The following is a 25,055-nucleotide window of genomic DNA, read 5'->3' as shown; positions in this document are numbered from 1 at the left end:
TGGTAATTCAAATGTTGTTCACATATAATAATATACAGAGAAGAGGGCATTATGTTAATGATTTTCTCTGCAGGAACAGCACACTGCAGCTGGACAAAGAGTGGTCATTCTTACCAGCCAGTGACATTGAAACCTGGGCAGTGTTCCACACTGTTGCTCCTCTTTCATTCACCCGGTTGAATCCAACTAGTTTAGACCAGTCACTTCCCTGCTGCACAAAGTGAAACCAGTGGACATTCAATTATTCCACGACTGAAGAGCTTGCAAATAAAACGTATTGTGCTTTTGTAAATCATTAACAGCGTTTTTAAAATAATTTTTTATTGCCATATAAAGGTTGGTAATGTTCCTTTGGGGCACTCATGCTTTACAGCAGAAGTTCCCAATGTTGGGTCTTCCTAAAGCACCAAAGGAAGAAAAAAAAAGAAGTTATGTTTACTATTTAATATTATTTTCTCTTGTGAAATAGCTACAGAAAACAAAACAACAAAAGGCCACAAGCAGATACAGCTTTAAATTTAAGAGGTCACAAGCCAAAGGAGTTAGGAACCACAGCTTTACTCTCGAGATTGAGTAATTTAACTAGATAGCTGGATAGAGTATGGGTTGTTGATGCTTCATGTAATGCAGGTGAACAAAACACAATGAGTGAGTTGAATTACCAGCATGCATCCAAACTCTCAGCATGAAGACAGCAAATTGAGTAAGAAAAGCTTCACACCGACCGACCCACCCGCAGTAAACTGCAGCTCCTCCCCTGTCAGATTGAGTTACCTGCAGACTCGCCTATCACTCACCTGCTACCGCATTGCCTCCTCAGCGACTGTGTTTTCAACAACAAACGTCTGCGTCGGAAGGAAACTGTATAGTTAACAGTGTTGGATTGGATTGGATTGACAACAGCTCTATTTTAAAAACAAACAGGTTGCAAATATCGACAGTTTCCTTCGGAGTTTGTCGTCCTGTACGGCTGCGGGCTGCGATGGCAGGCTGACGCCTCAGGTCTCGACCACGTTTGTCACCTTGAGCATCCCGTCCGGAAAACACCACTGTGAGTTCCTATTGGGTGGTAAAAGTTATTTTTCTTTTGTTGTGTTCCTTTCTTTGAGACTCACATTAACGTGGCTCCACTTGACAAATCACACAGCAGGTCCCACTCAGTGAGTGCATATGATCTTCCTCAGCAGATGATGGAGTTGCCTGGTTACTGTTTCTGAATTTTAGTCATTAGGAAATGTCACCTAATAGATGTATATTGTCAGCGCTTTATGATTGTTTTGTGATGAAGACTGCATGTCTGAAGTGATATTAATACTTGCTGATATAAATCCTGAAATTGCACAGTGATTCATCTATGGAGCAATTCACACACTAACATTTGGTATTATTGGGTCCTCCTAGACTAATGTTCTGCTTGATTCAGCAGCAAACTACATGTTGCTACCATACATTTAAATCTGATGTCACCCACAACCCTAATTATAGCATTTAGCTCTGTGCTGAGAGGAATGTGCTTTAATTTGGGTTCAACGTGTTCATGAATAACCTCCTGACAGTCACATTACCGACCAAAGGAGAAACTCTGATTGCTAATTTGAGAATCAGTCTTTTCAGTGGGGTAGGTTATTGTTCCCTGTGTGTTAGGAGAGTTATATAAATGGTATGTGAACAAACCGGGGCCGTGCCTGTGAAATCGGACCTGATTTTGTTTTGTGTTGGTTCCTTGTGCCCTGATTCAGAGACTGCACTCACACCCTCCGCACCTGTAACATCACCGGATATCATACAGTGTAAAGTGATTCAGTCAGATGGTTACATAGCTTGAAATACATAAAATCTGATAACTGTCTTATAAAATGCTTAATCGGGAGCATGGAGCAAAGTCCAGATTGCTCATAGCAGAGCAGGCTCATATTGTTTTCATACATTACATAAGCTATCATTGTCAATATATTCTGGTTTTTTATGGTATGACAATGTCAAAGTGTGTCAATGTTGTAATCAGACTGACTGTATGTGAAAAATCTCTTCTTTTGTTTACACTCTGTACTCAGTGTTTTTTTTTTTTTCTCATGCAAAACAGCACATAACAGCACGTAACTCAGAATGCAGAATCCATTGTCCAATAAGAAAAATGCATGTTTATATAATAATTTGTTTGGTCAGGGTTTCTAAATTTTAAGATTGAAGGTTGCAGTACATCAACAAATATTATACATTATACACTTTCAAATGATTTATGGTCACAGTAAGCAGTATGACTATGACTTGTCTAACCTCATTCCATTAAATATGAAAATCAAAAGAGACAGATATTATCAGTCATCTCGAAAGAGGGCAGAATTAAATATGAGACATACGTGGCTTTATGAGTAAGCCTAAGATAGGCGTCCTGCACACTCTGCTTCTATTTAATGCCATGTAATTACCTCTGAATAAGAGGTTGTCATTATTGAACAATAAGTACCTTAGGCTGAGTGGAGGAGAGGTGTGCAGAGGGCCTCTCGCCATGAGGTTGACAACACATGACACCCAGCCTGTCCTGCTCCGGCTTCACCTCCCTCCTGAAACCTGGCAGAGGGCCAGAACAAGGAACAATAGCGTGGAGAGAAGATGACCGGAGAGATAAGGACAGAAAGAGGAAGTCTACCTTTTGTGCAGACTTGACTTACTAAAGTGAATAGGACTAGTTTTCTTTGCTCATTTGCATTTCTCAGTAAGATTTTGTTGTAGATGATCCTTTTCCGAGATATGATCTGCAGGAAATATGTTGGTCCTATAGCTGTGAGAGTTGCTGTTGTGGTTTGGCCTTACTATGTTTCAGAAGATATGAGGAGATTATCTGCTGAGGACGATTATGTTTATGATCTGCTGTGAGATAAACCTGAGTGGCCGCACATGTAACCTGTAACTGTCACATACAATATTTATTTAAGTTGTAGTTTACTGCTGCTCGTTATGCAAAAACTGTTTTATAGTTCAGAAAGTAGGTAAGACATATCATGAGGAAATGTCTCTCTCATAACATTGTCATTGGAAAATTATACTGAAACATTCGTTGCTATTGTGGGACGCACGCCCAATGCCACAAAGTGATACAAGGTCAGTGTCTTACAGGTTGGATTGTTCTTTCAGAACACTTCAAATGCTTGCTAGTGACACAGGATCCTATGGTCTCGCCACCAATTAATAATACAAACTGAATGGGTTTCCTAAAGCGATACATTTCGACTTTAGAAGTCACATAAGCTGGTAAAAGGTGGTTAATTTCACCAGAATTAAATAGAAGTCACTTTAGGCCTTGACTTATTATTACTTAACTTAACTAAATACTTGAGTGATTATATATAATGTGGTGATCATAACTAGAGATAAGCAGAACCCATTCTGTTGTGTAACTCATTAGGTGTTTAGCTATAGTGTGTGCTGATATATATTACATAACCTTGTCAGTACATGCCTTGACAGACAAGTCAGACTCTCCAGGCCCAGAGGGAGAGGTGTGGGAGAGTTTCATTCTCTCATTTCTCTCTAACCTCTCAGATTTAGACTCACGTTGGTTTGTCTCTTGTGAGGCCTTGCTAATTATCAAATAGTTAACATGGCTGCGTGTAAAACCCAACCAAATTAATTAATTGCAGATATAGTGATCAACAGAGTGGATCTCATTACACCGTGCATATCAGCCTGCTGTCTGCTATTGTCCCAGATCAGTCCCCCGACTGCAAGCAGTACAGGCCCAACACCTGGCTCTCCTCAGTGGAAGAACAGGCTGTTTAGTAGACTACGCCTCAACTTTGCATACCATATCTACAACCTTAATGAGGTCACTATATAGCTTTTTAAGCTTCAACAAGATTGCCTGCATTTGAGAGCTCAGCAAAGTGGAATGAGAGTGTAGAAATTAAAAGATATCTGATGCAACAGGCATTTAAAGAGCCTTTTTAAATAAATAATGCATGTTTGTTTTGGTGTTTTTTCCCTCCACCACTAGCCACTGCCCTCTCTTAGTCTTTCATTAACTCTCTTCTCATCTCTTCTTTTTTAGGTGGATGCCTTAAATCATGAGTGTCCTGAGACCTCCATCGAGGCAAGCCAAGTGAGGGTCGCACACATTCCTGCTTCCCCTCACATATTTACCTTTCTCTGTGCTAGCTAATCGTGTTACGCTAAGTTACTCTCACACAGGCGCCAGAGAATCACTAACCCAGTATGTAGAAGGTGGTGTGGGTCAGGGACCTCGGGCACAGAGCCGCTCTGTTGAGAATTGTTTGCTTTGCCTGGGTTTCTGGCTCTAGCCTCCCATGCCCCATACCTTCCTCCCTCCCCCTCTCTCTCTCCCTTTTCCACTCTCCCTCTCTCTCCCTGGCTGGTCCATATGCTCAGAATCTCAGGCTAATCTCATCTAGTGCTGACCAGTCTGCTCTCTGTATATCACTCCTATTTTGTGGGCTAGCGTTCATGAGAAGTGACAGTGTGGGAGTTTCAGAGGGTTTGTGACACTTGACATCCAGAGGTGCAGGGGAGAAGATGAAGAGCATGCAGCGTAACCCTGTCTCCTCTTCTTGTCATTGCAGTGGAGTGGCAAGATCGGACAGCAAGATCAGCGCCAAGGCCCTCTATGGTAAGTGACTGCATGGAAGGAGTATTTTATTGTTGGCCATTTTTCAAGACTTTGCCTTTACGTGCCCTCTGCATGCAATTACACCTGCCCGTATTTCTTTGCCATGAGTCACTGCAGTTTACAGTTTACAGCTTGTAATTTAGGAGGTTGAACACTTACTTGTCAAGGAATAGTTTTATGAAAACTTGCTCACTGTTTATTAAGTATTATAGCCCATTATTATTTCTATTCTTAAAAGCAGTATTCTATATTTGCCTTATTGCCTCTGTGGCCAAAGCCGGATTGTTGACCTCTATCGTCCATTAACTATTAAAAACAGGTTGTTAACCTGAGTAACATGTTCATGAACAAGGGCACTGTAGTTTATTTTGAATCAGTCCCTCATACACTGTCTTTGTGCAGTAAATACTCTCTAGTGCACCCAAATTTGTATTAATTTGCAGTGAAAATAGTCCCCAACAACAAACTTCAGTGCCCAGCTGTTTTAGCTGTTATAAATAAAGCTATAGTATATTTTAAAAATTGTACATCTTTAGTAGGAACAAATCGCAGATGGAATATGGTATATAACACCAGCTTTATCCTTGCTGATCCTTTACCAACTGTAAACTGTCAAGGTATGTTGCTCAGCAATTGACTCAAATCATAACAATATTCAAATATTCAAATGTCAGAAAATCCAGCAATATCACTCTGCAGCCTCACAGCGTCCCTGACCTGTCACAGTCCTCTTCTCAAAACACACACACAGTGATAAGAGGGGGGGTGAGGTCCTGCTGAGGGGCCCTGTTGTGCTCAGGCTGCTGACACCTCTGTCAGACACTGAGGGCCATGGGAGGAAGGCTGAGCTCCTGAAGGGAACACGAGTTGCTAGCTCTGTGCCAGGCCTGCACAGCATGCTGGGATTTGTTGTCGGATGCATCAGGCTTTTTGTTATTTGTCTGCACTTTGTAGTCACATTGTGTGCAGACGTACATTTATGTTGTCTGACTTTCGGTCTTTTGTGCTTACTTTGAATTGGAGGTTTGTGCTATCGTAGGGCTCCCTTTATATCTACATTGTCTGCATTACTGATCTGTCATGACTGTGGTGAAAGTCAGTAATACAGTCATGGTATGATGGGACATTTTATTTTAGCTGCAGCATATTTGTGCTAGGGCGTGTGTTTGTGCACTGTAATGTGCAATGTTAGAGTGAAGGGTGTGTCTGTTTTTAATCTGTGGTTGGAACAGGGTGGGGACGTCTTGCAGGTGAATAAAAGATGCATTGAAAAGTGGAAGGGAAGAGGCGGACTCTCGTTCACCTCTGGTCCTCCCCACACTGCCTCAGACATTAGCTCACTGGTCCCTGCCGGCACCTACTTCCACACTGCCAACATAGAGGGACATTGTACAGCATATCATAGGCCCAGATAGAAACCCACAACGAGGTATGACAGGACAACCTGCTCTCATGCTTCGCTGCACTGTTCCAAATTTAGAACAGCCTCACATGACAGATGATGTATTGTAGGGATGCAAGATGTTCCCAAACCATCTGACTGTGCACCTCGTTGTCTGTGAAATATTTTTGTGCCATAAGTCATCCAAATATCCACAGGGCACACCCACTCCTGTGATCTCTGTGAAATATCCCACTGTATGTGCGATGAGCCTGTGCTGTTTTTCATTGGCTTTTCTCATCTTATGTGGCAGATGGTCACCACTATCTTCTCACTGCATGACAGCAGCATGCCTGTCCTCCTGAACCAGAGAGGCCAGTGAGTGCACAATATTGTGCACCATCCAAAACAGTGGGAGATATTTGGATAGAAGTTGGACTGTTTCTTGCTACTTGCTGAATAAACATGTAGAGGAACAACTGCAAAAATCCAAGCTCAATCTCCTTTATGCAAAACTCCCCGTCATTCACACAATGTAGGTCAGCTGGCAACTGATGCAAATGATGCACGGGTCCTCCTACCTGATCTTTTATCAGCAGCTTTGGGCTAGAGCAGAGAGGTGCCACATCAGACTCATCCCTGGACTTCAGACCATCCAGCAGCTTTCCTGAATTTCTCGGTTTGTGATTGAGCAGCATGTCAGGTAAAATGTGTTTGGGCTGAGAGACTGAATCAAACACATTGACTTTGACCCCCTCCTGCTCGGCTGTTTTTCTTGAATATCTGTGTATGTATGAAATTCAGCTAAATTTCTCTGATCGATCCACTATTTCTAGTATAACTTCTGTCAGTAAAACTTGTTCACGCAGTTCCACTCTTGTTGTGTGTATTTGTCTTTGTTAAAGCAGTATTATCGGTGGCTGTATTTTCCAAAATAATTGTATGTGTTTGGCTTCTTACTGTTCTCGAGAATGTTCGATGTAATAATGTATTAATAGATAGATATACTATCTATCTTTGTTTTACATTAGTTTGACTCTGTGGTGAATCACGCTGTGTGGTGATGTGATTGTTTATGGTACCACAGCAGCACAGTATCCAAAGGTTGGCCTACAGTTGGAGCAAAACAAAAAACTGGTCATGAACGCAGTCATTTATTGTTTCACTTATCTGGATGGTTGGAGTCATTAAGTATTTTGATATTGTGATAAAGGATTTTATTAATCTTCATCTTACTAAAGGAAACAAGCACATTGATTCAAAAGTAAACAGCTTCATGACATTGTATCAAAAAAAAAATCCTTGTCAGTCAGGTTGTTGGTTAAAGGGCAGTTTTTAGGGAGGTCAGATTGTCTCATTGATCTGGCCATGTATTGGTTTGATTATCTGCCAAGCAGCCATGTTTATCACTGGTCATTGACTCTGGAGAGCTCTGAGGATCTGCCCATCTGCCTGCTAAGTGGCTCTTATTGCAAGCTGTCTCAGCGCTGTGAATTGATTGGCATAAATGTCAGTCATTAATAAGACATGGGGCGAGCTCGACTTTCCGAACGACACCTGATGCTTGTGTTTCACCTGTGGGGAGCCAAGCAGGAAGGAATCAGCAGAGAGGAAATGGCAGGAACAGGAAAAACACATGCTTGCGTCATTTGGACAGTGATGGTGGTTACACAGATATAAAGTCGTCCCTTTAGAAATCTTTTCTCAGTGCTGAGAACATGGAAGATTCAGCGCTCTATCAATCAATAATACGGGGATATTAAATATTGCAATGTACTTTGGAGCCTTGACACACACTTTGTATTGTAAGTGTTATACAAAGGCAGGCCTTTTGTGTCATGTTCACCATAAAGCAAAATGTGACTGAATGCCTGTATGAAGAGAAAACCTGTGTGGCATCAAAATGTTGACTCTGTTGGGTGGGAGACAAAAAGAGATCTCATATCAGGATCTGGCAGTGGAGTTGATAGGAACAGGCTCTCATTTAACCGTAATTGTTACCTGCAGACTATTCACCTGGTAAATAGGTCAATGAGCACACTGGCAAACTCATTTAACATTGGCCAGTTCAAAAACAATGGGTCCAGCCAACACTACACGCAATCCTGTGAGTAATGATGTTTTTGAAAGTGGAATTTTACCAAGTGATCTCTAGTGTTTACAAATTCAAACTTTTAACTTTATTGGTATTTGTGATATCCTGTAGTGGGTTTGAAAACCTGTGGTCAATTTGAATGCTTAAAAAAATGTTTTTCAAACATTAAAGCAGCTATAAACAATATTTATAATGTATCAATAATTCAAGAGAATGTGAAGTGTGAAAGGGATGACTGGTAGTGGTAAAAGTACAGAAAATGCAGCTCCCCTCGGCTTTATGGAGCTTTATAATGAGTTTCAGCTCGTTTTTTAGCTGCACGGCACTCAACAGTATTGTTGTGGTTTGATCTCACATAGGGATGGGAATCAAGAATGGGTTCCCAATGGTCCAATCCATAGGAATTGTATGCCACCGAGCTTATGAATTCCTTTTATCAATGCCAGCATTATTTTCTGACAGTTGGGCATTGCAAAACAATGTCAAATCAAACTCATAGGTCTGCAATTTCCCAGCTTCACTGCAATTTCCCAGCTTGGGATCAATAAAGTATATCTATCTAAGCTGCTGGAAAGATCCAAAGCGTGGCTTCATTTCACGAAAGAACGACTATAACTAAAGACTGTGTTCTGACTCAGAGATAACAAAAAAGTTGAATTGATGCTAAAAATCTGTGTAGGGAAACACAGAAAACTGATCAGGAAGCAATAAGGTGTGCAGAGTGTGTTTTCATATTAATCTGCTGAAGGGAAAGTTTATCTTTGCGCACCGTAAATCTGAGTAGTGGTAGGTAGTGAAGTATGCAACTTACACAAGTGTGATGATGAAAATTGACCTCCAGTGCACAGATACACCAGGAATCTTTCTATCTTTTATCTACTAGAAGGTTACTTGTGACAATTTACAATACTGTGCCACAGATGAGGAAGTAGGCATGGTCCTGTCGGGAAGCAGCGCCGCTGATCTTTGACTCTGTAGTAAATTTGTGCCTCTGATTGGTGCCTTAGAACGGAGCGAGCCTTTATGCAAGCTTAACCAACTTACTGTAATGTGAGAGAGGGCAAATCAAGTGATAGTGAAATCTAGAGTTTTTGATATGAGATTTAATAATTAACTTCTCAGATTGATCTGTTTCCAGTTTATTTGCCCTCTGAAAGGACACTTTTGTAAACAATATTATGCTAAAATATTTATTAGCTCTTAGTATAGTTTGACCACTATTGCATTTCTTGCAGAGAGAAGTCATGTCAAATACACAATCATGTGTCTACAGTTGCTGCATGAAACAGCACGTTACAGGTACTTCGCACTTCCTTATTGCCCTGCTGGTCTTTTCAGGTCTCACATGAAGTGTTTCATTTCATCTGCTCACTCTGGTGAACCGTGCAACATGTGGACTTCAGGTCTGTGTCACTGCGGGCTGTTTACATAGTAGGATACAGACAGATTGCCGGCAGGACTTGGATTTTTCGGAGTTTCTTACTTTTAACATGGCTGTTTTCTTCTCAACAGAACAGAGGAAAAAATACTCCAACTCCAATTTTATCATGCATGAGACGTCGCAGTATCATGTTGAGGTAAGATCTGCTCTGTTTCTGATTCTCTGAAAAATTAAATATTTGTGTTATAATTTTATCAGTTTTAGAAATAAAGCAACTAATATGTAGAAATGGAAAGCTAGGCAAAAGATTTGAAACTCAATCACTAGGTTGAAAATCATTTTAGTTGTCATTAAAGTGAAATAAAAAGTTAAAGATTAATAGTTTTCTTTCATAGAAAACCTCATTATGAATGATCCAAAACATTTTTAGTTTCCTATGCGTTGCACTTTGTATTCTGTATTATTTAAATGTTTAATTTATTTTTTAATGCGACTAATGCATGTTGTATCTGTAGAAAGGCATCAGAGATAACATAAAATGAAACTGAATTAAAACAGAATCGATGGCAAATTTTAGAAGTTATTGAACCTCACATAAAAAACAAGATAAAAGTGAAGCACTTACTAGAAACATTATTGTTCCATTGCCCAGAGATAAAAGCAGATACACTTGTTAATCTCGAGATTACATCTCATGTACGTGACCTCATAAAAAAGCAATCAAACGTCTGATTGCAGCAGTGGGAGCTGATGTTGAGAGTCAGAGATGTGCTTAAGGTCAGGTAAGGTGTTTAACCAGGTCCCGTGTCTGCGCAGATAGGATTTCTCTAAATGACTCCCCATTATCTCACATGGGCAGGTAATCACAGATAACTGCCACGCCGACAGCAGTTGCATACAGAGCGGTGGAAGTGGCAATATTGCAGTTTGGATATCAGATATGTCAGATGAAACAGAACAGAAACAATAATAACGCTCTCAGGGCATTTTGAGAGATAAGTGTTTCAGCAGGTAATAGCCATAAGAAAACAGGCATAAATATACAGTTACAGTTAAAGGAATAGTTCAAGATTTCTGGGGGTTATGTGCTTGACCAACTGTTCTTGGCAACTAGCTGAGATTTGTTGCTAGTACAAATTAAACAATAATATAAATATAATGTGTTACTTAGTGAGCTTTAGGCGTGATTGTATGTGGATTTTATGTTTTATGTTTCCAAAACATACCCCTCCTTCTTCCCAGAGAACTATTGTTGTTTCACACCAGGTGACCTCACGGCCAAAAATCTTATCCTTCATTAACCAACCCACTACTTTCTCCTTAGCATCTCTCCACGTTCATTATGGACAAGACAGAGTCCATTGCCACAGTAGACGATGCCATCAAGAAACTGGTCCTTCTGGACTCAAAAGATAAAATCTGGACCCAGGAGATGCTCCTGCAGGTCACAGACAAAGCGGTCAGGCTGCTGGACTGTGACACACAGGTACGTCTCTGTCCGCACATTATGAGATTATGGTAACATGATTTATACTCACTGATTTATATTTGTGATCTAAAGCATATTTGTAAGTATTTGAATCAGATTTTCACATGCAGAAGAAAGTATACCTTTTGTGATGGGTACTGCATGTGCTGTCAAGTAAGTTTAAACGTCTTTGGTAGTACTACTAACCCTGTGAAAATATAATGTCTCATGTCTCTGGAGGAGATTTGTCAAGTCTGGGGAATTCAAGTGATCACCTAGGTACCTGGATAGTCTTGGGCCAGTTTTGTAAACAGAAAACCTGCATTGCAGAATGGGGGTATGGAGTTTGAAAGACATGAGCAATGAGCATTTAACCGGGCAGGGAAGAAAAAATGCTATAACGGGAACTATAGGATGCAGTGTGTGTGGGGTTAAAAGTCAGGATATCTCACCCAAGGTCTGCTGGGATTATTCCAGTGTTCCCTCGACCTTCTAGTATAAGTGGATATATGATATTGTAAGATTTTGTAGCTTGCTTTATGTTTTTCAGGCCTATTGAGAAGATTGGCATAATGGTATTTATGGTAACTACATACATATATATTTGTATTCTGTTCTGTAATTTAGATGAGGAACTACCTTCCCTGTAATGTTACTGAAGGTTGGCAGAGTGATATTATGTAAGGTGTTGAGGTGATATAACTTTTGCGGTCAGTGTTCAGTTATCCTACTGCTGAAGCTGAACCTGTGCTCTTGCTTTACCTACGACTCAAAGGTAGATTTAATTCAGTAACTCTCAGGTTTATAGTTCTTGCTGACAGTAGTCGGCATTATAATATAATGTGAACATCATGCAGCCATACATTTATTTTTTACATTCACCTATTTTCACCTACATGGTTATTATTTTGTCCATTTACATACTGAACATTTTTACATTTTGGGAAATTCACTAATTTGCTTATTTGCTGTCTGTCTGTTCAATATGATGCTACAACCAGCAGCCAGTTAGCTTAGCTTAGCATAAAGACAAGAGGCAGGGGGAAACACATAGAGAGGCTTTGTTAAAAGATAACAAAATCACTCAGAACTCGTAAAACGTTTTAGTTTTTCAACTTTGGCTTTTATACAGATTAAACAAACAGGATATAATGTGTTATTTAGTGAGTTATAGAAGAGCTGGGAGAGATGTTACTGTTGGACAGAGCCAGGCTAGCTGTTTGCCCCTGTTTCCAGTCGTTGTGCTAAGCTAAGCTAACCGGCTGCTGGTTGTAGGTTCATATTTGCTGTGCAGATATGAGAGTGGTAAATCTTCTCATACACATCTTTTATAAAACTATTAGTAGTATCTCACTGAGGACTCGGGTAGTATTACTCTTTCCCTCTAACCATTCCTCTGTTGGCTCCTGCAGGAGGAGTTAGAGAACTTTCCTCTCTCCATCATCCACATGAGTCAGACGGTCCTGAATCAAACACGTTACCCGTCTGTGCTGCTGCTGGTGTGTCAGGACAAGGAGCAGCACAAACCCGACATCCACTTCTTCCACTGTGACGAGGTGGAGGTGAGTCTCAGTTTGAATGTTACAGGCTTGGCTCAGTTTGCGTTCTTTAGCGTCTGTGCATGATTGGCTGGCTTTGTGTTTTGTGTCATTCATAAATCCAAGCTGTTGTTGTTGGAGCACCAGGTCAGATTTCAGTGCTGTTGGTGACAGTGTGTTTGTGTGTATCCGTTTACACTTTTTGCAGCCTTGTTAAGAGATATTTGCTCAAGATCTTTCCCTGTGTAATTCTGTAACTTCTTGTAAAAACAATATGGCTTTAAAGTTCAGAATCACTATTAGTAAGCTCAAAGAAATATTTGAAAGAAACTGATGATCATCATAATCAGGCTCATAAACACTGACAAGGATCTGAATATAACAACATTGTCACATATGGCTCTCCTTTGGCTTTTTATTTAAAGAATATAAATGAAAGTACGGTTTCTTATCTATAAAACTGTGACGTTGTTTAATGTGAGTAAAGAATTAGAAAGTCACTGTATTTAATTTCCCCACCTTTTGGCTGTATGTAAAGATGGTTTTATTTTTTGAGCGTCAAAGAGCGCATCACCACTCAATTTAAACAAACAAATGTACAAACTAGGCCCTAAAACAACAGAAAATCTGTCAATGCAAGACCTGTTTGTAGGTTTTTAGTTCACACCGCTGACCTTTCGAATGTCTGTTGGAACAACAGCAATAAATAGGTCAGATTGCTCTTGCAGCACCCAGAGCTTTGTGGCATAGATTATGAAAGATAAAAAAGATTTAAAAATATGAATCAATTTTATAATTGATTCATATTTTTAAATCTCCTGTGAGTTTGTCTTGACTTGAAATCCAAATGAAAGAATATTAGAAACAGGAAATAAACAATTATCACCGTGCATGCCAATATCATTCCTATTCGAATAGAATAGTTCAGTTTAGAACCCATCATGAGGTAGATATTATTATCTATTTGCAACGAGATATTGCTATTGGGTCTAGAGAAATGAACGGTAAAGAGAAATGTTTTTGGCTGTATTGGCTGCCAGTGATGTCAACTGTAAAACTGTACAATAGTAGAATGTTCCTTAACAAGTAAACAAATAAAATAAAATGTTTCTCTCCTCACTTTTTCAGGCTGAGATGGTTCATGCAGATATAGACAGTGCCATTGGAGACAACAAGCATGGGAAGAAAATGAGGCTTCAGACTCTGAAGTGAGTACAGTGCTGCAGATACACACACACACACACACACACACACAGACGTTCTCGCAGTCAAATACACATTGAAGGATGTGACACTGACCTGTAATTAGTAGTTAGCTAGCTTGATGTTGGGGTGCTGAAGGTTGCCATGTCTCCGCCTCCTCCTCCAGGGTGAACCAAGAGAAAATGAAGCATCACAGAGAAACAATTCTCCCCCCCTCCGCCCCTAAGGGCCTCTCACCTGCAGCGAAGGGACGAGTGGAAGCTACGAACACAGGAGGTGAGACTACACATACTGCACTCAGAAGAGTTGCATTCATATCAATGTGTTGTTCGTTTAATCACATGAGTGTTTTTGTGTTTGGATGTAGACAGACGAGCCTCACAACATGACGCAGAGTCACATGAAAAGCTGGCACAGCGCATTGAGAAGGATGTGGTGAGTGTTTTTTATCCATAATGATACCCGTCAGTACATTACACAGCTCCTTTCACTGACTCATAATGTCACATTGTACATGCTAATTGATGAAGATTTGTCTCCCTCAGCAAATCCTCAACTGTGCCCTGGATGACATAGAGATTTTTGTGTCGCGTCTGCAAAAGGCAGCAGAGGCCTTTTCTCAGCTCAACCATCGCAACAAGAGTAAGAAGAATAAGAAGAAAGGACCAGCAGGTCTGTCTCCCTTTCTTCTGATGTGGTGGCACGAATGCAGTGACAATATTTTCATATTGCTCACATCGCCATGTTTGTGTCTCTTTGTGTCCTGTGACCCGGGACTCTCATCCAGTGATGCATGTGTGGTAGTAAAGGCCAGTTTGGGGTCCTGATAAGTAACACAGTACTCATTACTCAATTTCATTACTGATATAATATTATTACTTATTCACTCCCTGGAAGTGCTTGTCTGGTGTATTTCTGTCATGTTACGCCCACAGAATGGGTGGTTTATTATTAACACTGTGCTTCTGTCTGAATTACAATGTTACTGTTATGTATACGCCTGACAAAGACTAAATATCGGTAAGATTATCAGTTTCCCTAATTATTACTATAATTAAAAAGTAATAATATTACTTGTTGAGTAATGATTTAGCGCCCAACACCGGCAGTGATGTGATGCTGTGTTTTTATTTCAACACACCTCGAGACATATACTGCACATGTAACATACATGTGACTGACTAATGCACCTGTTTCAGGGGCAAACACACATCATTTGGTATAATAACAATGTAATAGTAACACAAATGTGTGTTGTCCCTGACTACAGAGACAGATGTGCTGAAAATGATGTATTCTCTATCTAGAGAATCAGTTTCTCAACTTTGTTTAGAATCCTGTATGGAGTGATTTGTTTATCAAAAGATTTGAAGACTGATGAATTGTTTTAAAAATATATTTCTAGTTATATAAAATATAAAATACAAATTCAGTGGGTCTGATATATGTTAACCTTTGTGTAATTAGGAACTTCCAATGATACCTAAATTCACATTATATAACTCTGATTTCTGGGGTTTATGAGAAAGTTGAGAAACCATGATGTAGCATATTCTTCCTGAGGCTTTGACTCTGTGGCCAAAATTAACGTTTTATGTGTAAAGTTATTTATAAACTAACCATCATCGTATTGTTAACCTTTATTTCACTGGAGACGGAAGTTGTAAGCTTTAGTAGAGATGAAAGTGACTTTTAGGTTGATGAGCCCTGGCCGGAGAGTGAAATCCTGTGTCCTGTCTGGTAACTCGGCTGGTAACTCTGGAGTCTGTGTGTGGTCATTGTTGCTCTGGTTTTTCACAGAGGGCATGCTGACCCTGCGGGCCAAGCCCCCCACTGAAGCGGAGCTCATTGATAGCCTGCAGAAATTGAAGCTGGCCTTCAACCTCTTGGTAAGATATCACAGCTCCTAACCTCCCTCATTCAGCACATTAATCAGTTGCCCTTCATCACCTTCTTAATGTGTGTCCTGTCATTGTGCCGCCTGCAGGCCAAACTGAAGAAACACATTCAGAATCCAAGTGCGTCTGAGCTGGTTCATTTCCTGTTCGGTCCTCTGGAAATGGTAAGAGCTATAAATCTGATGTCAGACAGGTTGATATGGATGAAGGCTGTCTCACAGCGGGTGTCATCATCCTGAACACTGGGTGATTTTTCTGAATGTCAACAGTATAACTCCATGTCACTGGATACCCTCAGTGTTGACTGAGCACAGGCGCAGCTTACAAAAATACACAGAGCTTTTTTAAATGCACACAATGAAAACAGTTTAGCTTTTTCATTGTCGCCATCAGACAGTTTCAATTTTTTAATGGGACAACACCCACTGCCGTTCTCACTGCTGAACTCTCACCAGACTGGAGGGACATGGCTTTCAGCTGTGACTCAGGTGCAACCACAGTTACGTAATGTTGGTCTCCCAAGCCGCAGCGTTCAGCCACACCTTCGATACTGCTGTATAAAAACACAACGCTGTGATTAGGCTCTGCATTTGTATGGTGCATTAACCTCTAGACACATTGGATTTGCTTGATAAGATCAAGATAAAGCAGTGATACTCAAAATGTGACCACATGGTCATTAGCTGTTCTTAACAGTCACCCTCAACAGCACAGCAGCTACATGTACACATGTATGCGGTTTTTAGTTTTACACTGTAAATAAGATAAAGACACATTTTAGTGTGTTCAAGAGAAATTTGTAATGCAGTTAACTATCAGTATTTTATCCAGGATGCTGCAAATTATATTGTGTAGTTTAATTTCTTCAGTGAATACTCTGGCTGGATGTCAGACCTCAATATTTTTTTAGGATTGGCCAAATGTGAGGGGAGCATTGAGTATCAAAAACATTCAAGTATCAAAATTGGCCTTTGGTCAGATCTTTCATCTTGTTTACTTATTCTTTAGTCACATATTTTCTGATTCAAATTAAGACTTTAAAATGCTAATATTAAACAGTGTTTTATATAGACAAAGATCTTGAGCAGCTGTTTGTGTGTAGACAATATTAACAACAACAACTGATGCATTGAGACTACTGGCATATCTTCATGAATGAAACAACATTTTTATATAGCCTATTTTTTAAAACAAAGTATTGAAAAACAAATTGTACTAGTACCAAAATCCAGGTATCATATTGGCACAGATATTGAAACATTTGAAATGATAATATATAGACAAAAAATATCATCATAACACATTGTGTAGTCAATCAGTCAACTTCTGAATTCGTCCACAGGTTCTGCAGAGCTGTGGAAGTCCTGAACTGGTGCGTTCAGTAATCTCCCCTCACCTTTCCAAAGATGCTGTTGATTTCCTGCGGGGACACCTCACCCCCAAAGAGATGACTATCTTTGAGCTGCTGGGGGATGGATGGACCAAACCCAGGTACATAAATGGTGGCATTTATATACTGCTTTAATCCAAGGCACTTTACAATTTCCCTCTCATTTACACACACTCACTCCGCTGCTATACAAGGTGCTGGTCTGACAATCGAGAGCAACTGAACACTTAAACATGAATGCAATATTACTGCTGGCTGTCTGTACAGATTTGTAGCTTAAAGGTCACATTTTGACCAGCCTGTCCTTCCTCCTCCTGCAGGGCAGAGTGGCCCAGGGATCAGTGCGCTCCTCCTTATTACCCAAAGTTTCGTAATGGCTGGGAGCCACCGGCGGAGCTCTTTAGGACAGCCCCATGGGAAACAGAGGGACCCACAGGGCCACTGGGGCCTCCCATCAGCCCTGATTACAGAAAACAATCTGAGGATGTAAGGGTTTTGTTTGTTAGCTACCGTCTGTGAATGTACCAACCATTACAGGTCCCAACAAATTGTAACAAACATCTGTCTGTTTTTCCAGTTTTATGCGACTCATTCATCAAGCTCGTCAAATGGGTAAGTGATGAAGTCGTTCACACACTTTGCTGTCTCTTTCACACACAAAAACAAACTGTGATAACAGGATACAACATGTCTTAACAGGTCCTACAATGGGATTCCCCACACCCGCAAATATGCCAAAATTCGCTACCACTTTGTAGCACGGAATGCCAACGAGCTGTCAGTGCTGCAGGATGAAATCCTCGAGGTAAAAAATATTGACACAAAGATAAACATATATTTCAGCCTGGACCTGAACTTTACTTTCTAATGATTGTGTGTCGGATGTGTCTAATGGGGATAACGATCCGAGTTGTTCAGTGGCAAAAACAAGCACTTTTAATGGCCAAATTTTAAAGGTGTGCAATTGCGCACAAGGATTAGGTTGTAGTCTGTTTCACGGCTGCAGGCTGCAAAGTTTTACCCCAATACTGGACAAAATTCAAAACGTGTTGTTCCCATTAGTCACTTTGACACAAAAACATTAGAAAATAAGGTCCAGGTTAAAAAATACCGTTCACTGACCTCTGTCTTCTGCAGGGAATACACTAACTATGGATAAGTACCTCATACAACCCCACTTCAAGAAGCCCAACTATCCCTTATGTGATTGTGTCTGTTGTGAACAAATTGTAAAAATGAAAAGTCACTGCCAGCACTGAAGCAATTTCAGCTGCATGCAGATCATGAGTGTGCACACTTGGGTTTCATTACAGTTTTCAGTGCTGTGGAGTGAGATGAAATGTGTCTTGCAGGTGATAGAGGATGACAAACAGTGGTGGAAACTTCGGAATCGAAGCGGCCAGGCCGGCTACGTCCCATTTAACATCCTGGACGTGGTGAAGATAGAGGAGCCAGAGGCCGTCTACAACCAGGTGACCTGCTGTGCTATACATGCAGTGCATTAACATTACATTCTTTAAATAACACTCAAGACTTTTCTGATAGCATTGTTGAAAGCACCATTGCACCAAGACAAATTCCTCGTATGCCTAAAAACCTACCTGGCAATAAATCTGATTGATTCTAAATCTGATTCTGATTCTGAAACTCAGCCCTTGGTGTCACACGAGGCATTTCTGAGTTGTAGTTTTGTAGTTGTGAGGTGCATTTTTAGTATTAGCAGAGGCAAAGTCATGACATGGTAGAAGGTTTCCAGCAGCTACACTGACATTTAATGACAGCAAACATTGTAGACTTTGTAGCAGTATTAAGATACCAGTTTGTCTGCAATGCAACTAAGGGAAATGTTGTATTTTTGAATTTCAACCTTTTTTCACATTGTACATATGTCAGTATCAGTTTCACTCACTTTGCCTGCAGCCATAATCCTTATCGCAACTGCACAAAACGGTGCAACTGCACAAGGTGTCAGAATACTGACACTGACTGACTGTCACTATACTGACTAAAGTATTAGGTAACAGGACAGGTCGTGGTTTCTTTTGCTTTTGGATTCATTCATTTTGCAACTAGGAATTGTTGCTTCTGGGTATTAAATACGAAAGATGAAACAGACAGATACATTTGTCACAAGTAATCAGATGAAAATAAATAAATAACAAACAATGTATTGTATGTACAAGTCATCACTTTAATTATTTAACATTTTAATATAATTACAGAGTTTATCACAGGATAATCATGGAATGCATTGATCACAGATAAAAGCTAAAAGGATTTTTCCTTTTGTAGTCGTATCATCTGAACAGATCAGTGAAGCTTTGTGTACTCTTGCTGTGATCCTGCACATTGTGCAGCACTATGTTCCCACCCTCACTGAAAGCCTACATTCCCAAAGACAGGGACTGCACACATTCATTGCATGCAGGTTTACCAACGCCCTGCAGCAGCTGCTGCATGCAGCTACTCTTGCTACTCTGTGAAATACTTTCACACACATATTTTGCTTTTGGCTCCTGGGCAAAAATGTATCAACCTGAGAGAGGTTAAAGACAAACCTGTTTTTGGAATAATACAGGCTGCGGTTGCTTTCTCCTGAACAGTGTTTGTGTGTTTGTGTGCAGCAGGGCTACACGACGTCACCTCCTGGTTCTCTGAGCCATGGAGACAGCTTCAACAAGGGGAGACCCAAAGACAGAAGTGAGTGAACACAAACAAGAGTCATATATTATTTGTCTTTTTGAATCAACACAAACTCTTACAAGTTGTTGGTCTTGTTCTGACGTCTGCTGCCGTCTTGTTTCTGTGCTGCAGCGATGGATGACGTCAACACGGAGTTATTGCAGAAAATCACTGCTAACAAAAGCCAGCCGGCCACCAGGAAGTTCCGTGTGGAGCGATCATCCAGCAGCCATGTACCTCTCACCTTTGACTCAAAACCAGAGCAGGTGACTGCATGGCTCAGCGCATTAGGTTTCTCAAAACCGTAAGTCACCCACGTAGTCATCAGTCCTTTTCCTACACCTTCTTCAGTTCTGACTGAAATGTCAGAAATTATTATTATTATTATATTTGGCTTGCATTGTATTTCGACAGTTTTAACATACTGTCAGCAGTGGATTTTTAGTACTTCAGTATTTTCTACAGACATTCATGGAAGATAAGTCCTTTGATGATCCTCTCACTCCTTCCCCACCATGAAGTTGACGTTTGTGAGTGAAATATCTCAACAAATATCGGATTGACATGAAATGTATGTCCCGCTGAGGAAGAATTGTGATACCTTTGGGGATCCTTTGACTTTCCATTTAGCACTTAACTGGATTCACAGGATCAAGAGATTGCGTGATTTATCATGCCAGGCTTCATGTTAAAGCGCTTGTGTCCAAACCACACTGGTTCAAACAAGTTAGCGTCCTATGACGAACTGCTGAAAACCACGGGCATGTGATGACAGCGGGAACAACAATGTTGGCTCCTAAAGAGAAGAGAACTGGAAAGTATTTCTTCTTTGAAATAAGACCAAAGAACAGCACTAAAGGCTTTTCCTGATTAAAAATATGTTTTCCCTCTTCTCCCGACTGGATTCAGCAAGAGTTTGATTCACCAACTGGCTTTGGTAGTGGAAAAAAGGGAGGTTTTGATTGGTTGACGTTAGTCCATGATAGAGAGATGGTTCATCCAGTCACCTGCCATGTATTTTTTGAAAGTACCTGCCCTTTTCCAAACAGTTTCCAAGGACAACTTCCCTGATAGTTCTGTGTAACAAACCATATGTCCTTTCAGTAGCATCCTCAGGTCAAAATTTTAACTTGCCCAATACTTTGGTTTATAACTTGAAAATGTCCACATTACATCTACTAGACATCCGCATGTTATTATTGTCACTGTGTGCATGTTAGCCTGCTGAAAACAGGCAAACAACACTCTCTATCTTTAGACCCTTGATGATGTTAGCATTTAGCTCAAAGCACCACCGTGTCAAAGTACACAGCTGGACCAGCAGCAGCTGTTATCACCCCAGGAGGAGAGGTGGAGACCCGGGAAAGACACCATGCTGGCCCAGCTTGGACTTAAGGCTGCTCCGGGTTAATGTCTGGTCTGGACAAACAACAGGAAATCAGAGGTTGTTGTGCCCAAATCTTTACTGAAACATGCCCCATTAACATCTCAGCTCCTCAATCCTCGTTCTGACCCAAAAGAGCAGGACGAGAGGAGACGGACTCTGTGTTTACATCGATGATGCTTGGAGACAAAGTGGATGGACACTTCTTTTTATGTGAAAAGGAAATTTAAATGTCCCAGAAAGCCATCCCATTGAGCCAGCATGCACAGTACCAGGATGCTGGAACAGACACACGCCAAATAGATCCAGTTGTTATAGATAACACCTGTGCTTTTCCTGATATTAAATGTAAAAGTCTTTGTCTGCAGGACGGTTGAATGTTTGGGGATCCTGACTGGAGCCCAACTGTTTTCCCTCAACAAAGAAGAACTGAAGGCGGTGTGCGGAGACGAAGGCGCACGAGTCTACTGTCAGGTCACCGTGCAGAAAGCACAGGTGGAGGTCAGTCACACCTGTTTCATTTACTGTTAGACAGACAGACAGTAAGAAAAAAGCCACATGTTAAGACAAGTGAATACACTCATACTACAGTTATCAAACTATTACAGAGTCACCCTCATATAATTAATACAGGTGCAGTCCAGTGTGTGCACAGTGTCATCAGGTCAGAAGTATTTAGGGAGGATTACTAAACAATGTATCAACTCCCCACATGGAGTATAACATTATAACAGAGTTATGCAGGATATGTTAAAAAAACAAGGCGATTACGCTAAAGCAGATGAATCAGTAGTTATGTTCACTGATAACTTAAATCTCAGATCTTAAACTACAGAATAAACCTGTGATATTATTCATGAAATGTATAATATTTAATACAAATAATTTGCTTTGGCCATATGCTGTTTTATGCGGGGAGGATCTTAAGCAAACAGAAAGAGGTCGTCACTGAACATAACGTCAAAATCTTGACCTACATAAGAAGTCTGACCCATGTTAATAAAAAATTAAAATGCTCCTTGCTCGCTGTCTTAAAGCTGGGGTTGGTAATCTTTGAAAGCTAGCGAGAGGCAGCGAGCAAGGTTTGAAAATAGCTCCGCTCCCCCCTCTGATTGGCTCATGGTTCCGCCTCCTCTGATTGGCTCATGGTTCACCTCTGATTGGCTCATGGTTTTCCCCCCTCTGATTGGCTCATGGTTCCCCTTCTGATTGGCTGCATCGTTCCCCCCCCTCTGATTGGCTCATGGTTCCCCCCTCTGATTGGCTCATGGGTTTTCCCCTCTCCCGTGCAGTGTGGTCGGTCCAAGCCACGCCCCCACAAACTTGGCGCACGTTAACGTTAAGCTACCCCGCCGACATTGAGGGGGGGGCTGCAGAACTAGAACACGAAGCAACCTGAATGGTTGTTGCTCTTCGGACCGAAGGCCACGGATTTGGCTCGGAAGTTCTGCTCAGTCCTGCAGCTGACAGAGAGCTCTGATTTTCTCCGTTCTTTTTTCTGAAGACATAACGAATTGATTCCTCTGACAACAGAGGGACCATTTCACCCAGTATAACAAAACATGCTTCTGAACAGGATTGCCTACCCTACCTTTAAGTCCTGATTTCCTCTTCATCTTTAAGATTATCTTAGTTCCCTGACAGCTGACAGGATCATTTACTGTGTATTTTCACATGCTCTGATAAAATATGCTCTGTTAAACATTTAACATTTGTGTGTGAACAGGTTTTAATTTACATTTATTGGCCACAGAGAAATTATGAATATGTTTTTTGTTCAATGATCCATGTGCTTGGATAAGAAAGGTAGCCGTTTTTTTTAACAGTCACTGAAAGGTCCTAAACTTATTTTCTTTCTAATAACTTGAACAGAATTTTGAAAGAGAAAACAAAGAAATCATAAATAAAGTTGAACATTCCTGTGTTTACAGAAGACCAGTGGAGACTCAGAGCTACAGGAGATCATGAGGCGGAGGCAGGAGAGGATCGACTCCGGCAGCACAGACTGAACCAGCATGACCCATGCAGACGCTTTACTCGCCTCACTGCTTTCTAACTGCAGCAGCTTCTTAAATTGATCTATAGTCATAGATACTGAAGTGTTGTATACATTTTTAATTGTATATTTATTTTGTATCAACCAATGTGTATGCATTCAAGTGTTTTCTTATCTAATTATGTTGCTTTTGTCTTCATTGTCTCAGAACATAGATCTATGTACAGTTTTGTGTGTATGCGAGCGTGAGTGTGCGCGCGCGACAACAAGCATGTAACATACATATTTGTACAAGCAGTGTTTGATGTTTATGCTTATTGTCAATATTGCAGCTATTTGATGAATGACTTGTTAAATAAGTAGATCTTAGCTATATCACATCTAAATCTGTGCCAGAATGTATGACACATTTTCTGATATATAGCCAATTATTTTCACATGACTTGTTTACAGGTATAATAAATAATAAAACACGCTCTATGTTAGTCCTCCTAGCAGGCAGCAGAAGTAGTCTTACTCTGACTGGTAACTGCAGATCAGCAGAAGGTATTAATATAGAATAATGTTGCTGTTTATAATCAGAATTCAGACATTCTGGCACCACAGAGAAACTGTCAATAGTCCTGCATGAACTTATTGTCAGTAATAGTGAGATGCTGTTATTAATGTGTTTTAATGCAGCATGATATTTTGCAGTGTGAACTGCACGTACAGGAATAAGGAATATGATGAGATTATGTTGTTCTGATATTGATAATTAAATGAAGATTTCGACAAAACGTTCCACAGGGTTGTAAATATCATGGGACACTGTTTTAAAAAGAATTAAAAAAATAAACTTGTTAATTATTTGATATCACATCTTTTTTTTTGTACACAATTCTTGTGTTTGTCTTTAGATTAATAATGCCAGAGGTAGAGAAACAGTCAATACAGTTCCTTTATTGTAAGACCAGAACAAGAGTTGCAAGTAAAGAAGTTTGACAGAAAGAAGAAAATTTAATTAAGTGGAGAACATTTTCATCCTCAGTTAAACAGGATGTGTCATTTGTCTGTTTTATTGTTCAAACTGTATCACATTGTAAATAAAGAAAAAAACATCACCTTAAATAACTCACAAATCAATTTTCACGATTGTATTGATAACACCATACCACTGATGATCAAGATACTGTAAGGCAATTTAGAGAAAATCCTGTGAGCACTAAAAATACTGCACAGAATCTGAAAAGACTATAAACTATAACACCAACGATAAGAAAAGATCATTCCCACACTATCAACTGGATTATAAAACCAAACTGATACAATCAATGTATGATGCAGAAGAGAAGAAAAACATCACTCCTTTTAGGTACAGTGTAGAGTATACAATTGGTCATTTATGGAGATATGCATCAAGCCAGAGGTCCCCTGAGTTTTTCAGTGACCTGAAAAAGAAAATGAAAGAAAATGCACAAAAAAAAAAAAATCAAAGTAATTTACATTTGTGAAACTCCCGAGAAAATCTATTACCTCATTCTGTCTTCATTAATCTGTCATTTGCACAAATGTAATATCTTTGGTTAGAAAATCTGTACACACACACACACACACACACTTCTCTTGCAGCGTTGTCAGACAACCTCAACCAGTCTCATCCTGGCAGTAAATAATGTACTCCTATTACTGGACTTACCTGATAACATCAACAAGGCCTTGCCACATCGTCTTCACCTGGTAAGGAATCCCATGTTTCTCACACAGTGCATGGACCAGCGGCGCCACCAGGTGGTAGTTGTGGCGCGGCATCGTAGGAAACAAACTAGAAACAAAAGGAACAGACAACATGTCTCAACAATTGCGTTTTAGGTTACAGGAACCAGCATTAACCGTTTCAGCAGTTTGAGCTAAAGTAGCTTGTCTGTTGGATCGGACCACACGGGCCAGCCTTCACTCCCCACCTGCATCAATGAGCCTCGGCCCCCCATGACCCTGTCTCTGGTTCTGTTCCTTCCTTGGACCACTTTAATAGG

General features: G+C 40.4%; 2 protein-coding genes across 4 annotated transcripts in view; one reads left to right on the top strand and one right to left on the bottom strand.

Annotated features, from left to right (window-relative positions):
* The first annotated feature begins 793 nt into the window (after window positions 1-793).
* Window positions 794-23,899, top strand: eps8l2 (EPS8 like 2). 2 transcript variants are annotated; one of them, XM_035665554.1, is made up of 21 exons: window positions 794-1,051; window positions 4,049-4,099; window positions 4,578-4,624; window positions 9,613-9,677; window positions 10,806-10,967; window positions 12,362-12,511; window positions 13,616-13,695; window positions 13,857-13,966; window positions 14,058-14,125; window positions 14,236-14,362; window positions 15,491-15,579; window positions 15,678-15,752; window positions 16,931-17,079; window positions 17,299-17,464; window positions 17,556-17,590; window positions 17,678-17,783; window positions 18,331-18,450; window positions 19,603-19,678; window positions 19,793-19,964; window positions 21,413-21,545; window positions 22,976-23,899. In XM_035665554.1, the coding sequence occupies exons 2-21, from the start codon at window positions 4,065-4,067 to the stop codon at window positions 23,051-23,053; spliced, it is 2,043 nt and encodes a 680-aa protein (XP_035521447.1). In that variant the 5' UTR covers window positions 794-1,051; window positions 4,049-4,064; the 3' UTR covers window positions 23,054-23,899. The 2 variants fall into 2 exon arrangements, with proteins under 2 accessions (XP_035521447.1, XP_035521446.1); XM_035665553.1 differs by lacking the exons at window positions 794-1,051; window positions 4,049-4,099 and having other exon boundaries at window positions 4,400-4,624.
* Window positions 23,900-23,972: 73 nt separating this feature from the next.
* fads2 (fatty acid desaturase 2) overlaps window positions 23,973-25,055 on the bottom strand; it is a 6,943-nt gene continuing 5,860 nt past the window's right edge. Inside the window, exons 12-13 of one of the 2 annotated variants that reach the window (XM_035665556.1) lie at window positions 24,719-24,844; window positions 23,973-24,470 (exon numbers count right to left, since the gene is read on the bottom strand). In XM_035665556.1, the coding sequence (XP_035521449.1) occupies window positions 24,419-24,470; window positions 24,719-24,844 (178 nt within the window). In that variant the 3' untranslated portion in view covers window positions 23,973-24,418. The remainder of the gene's footprint in view (window positions 24,471-24,718; window positions 24,845-25,055) is intronic. The other variant, XM_035665555.1, reaches the window with a different exon arrangement.

Source organism: Morone saxatilis, unplaced genomic scaffold (assembly GCF_004916995.1).
Source record: "Morone saxatilis isolate NCDOM2014 unplaced genomic scaffold, NCSU_SB_2.0 Contig2, whole genome shotgun sequence".
Classification (NCBI taxonomy): Eukaryota; Metazoa; Chordata; class Actinopteri; family Moronidae; genus Morone; species Morone saxatilis.
The sequence above is the reverse complement of the archived record's forward strand: the minus strand, read 5'-3'. Positions and strand labels throughout refer to the sequence as shown.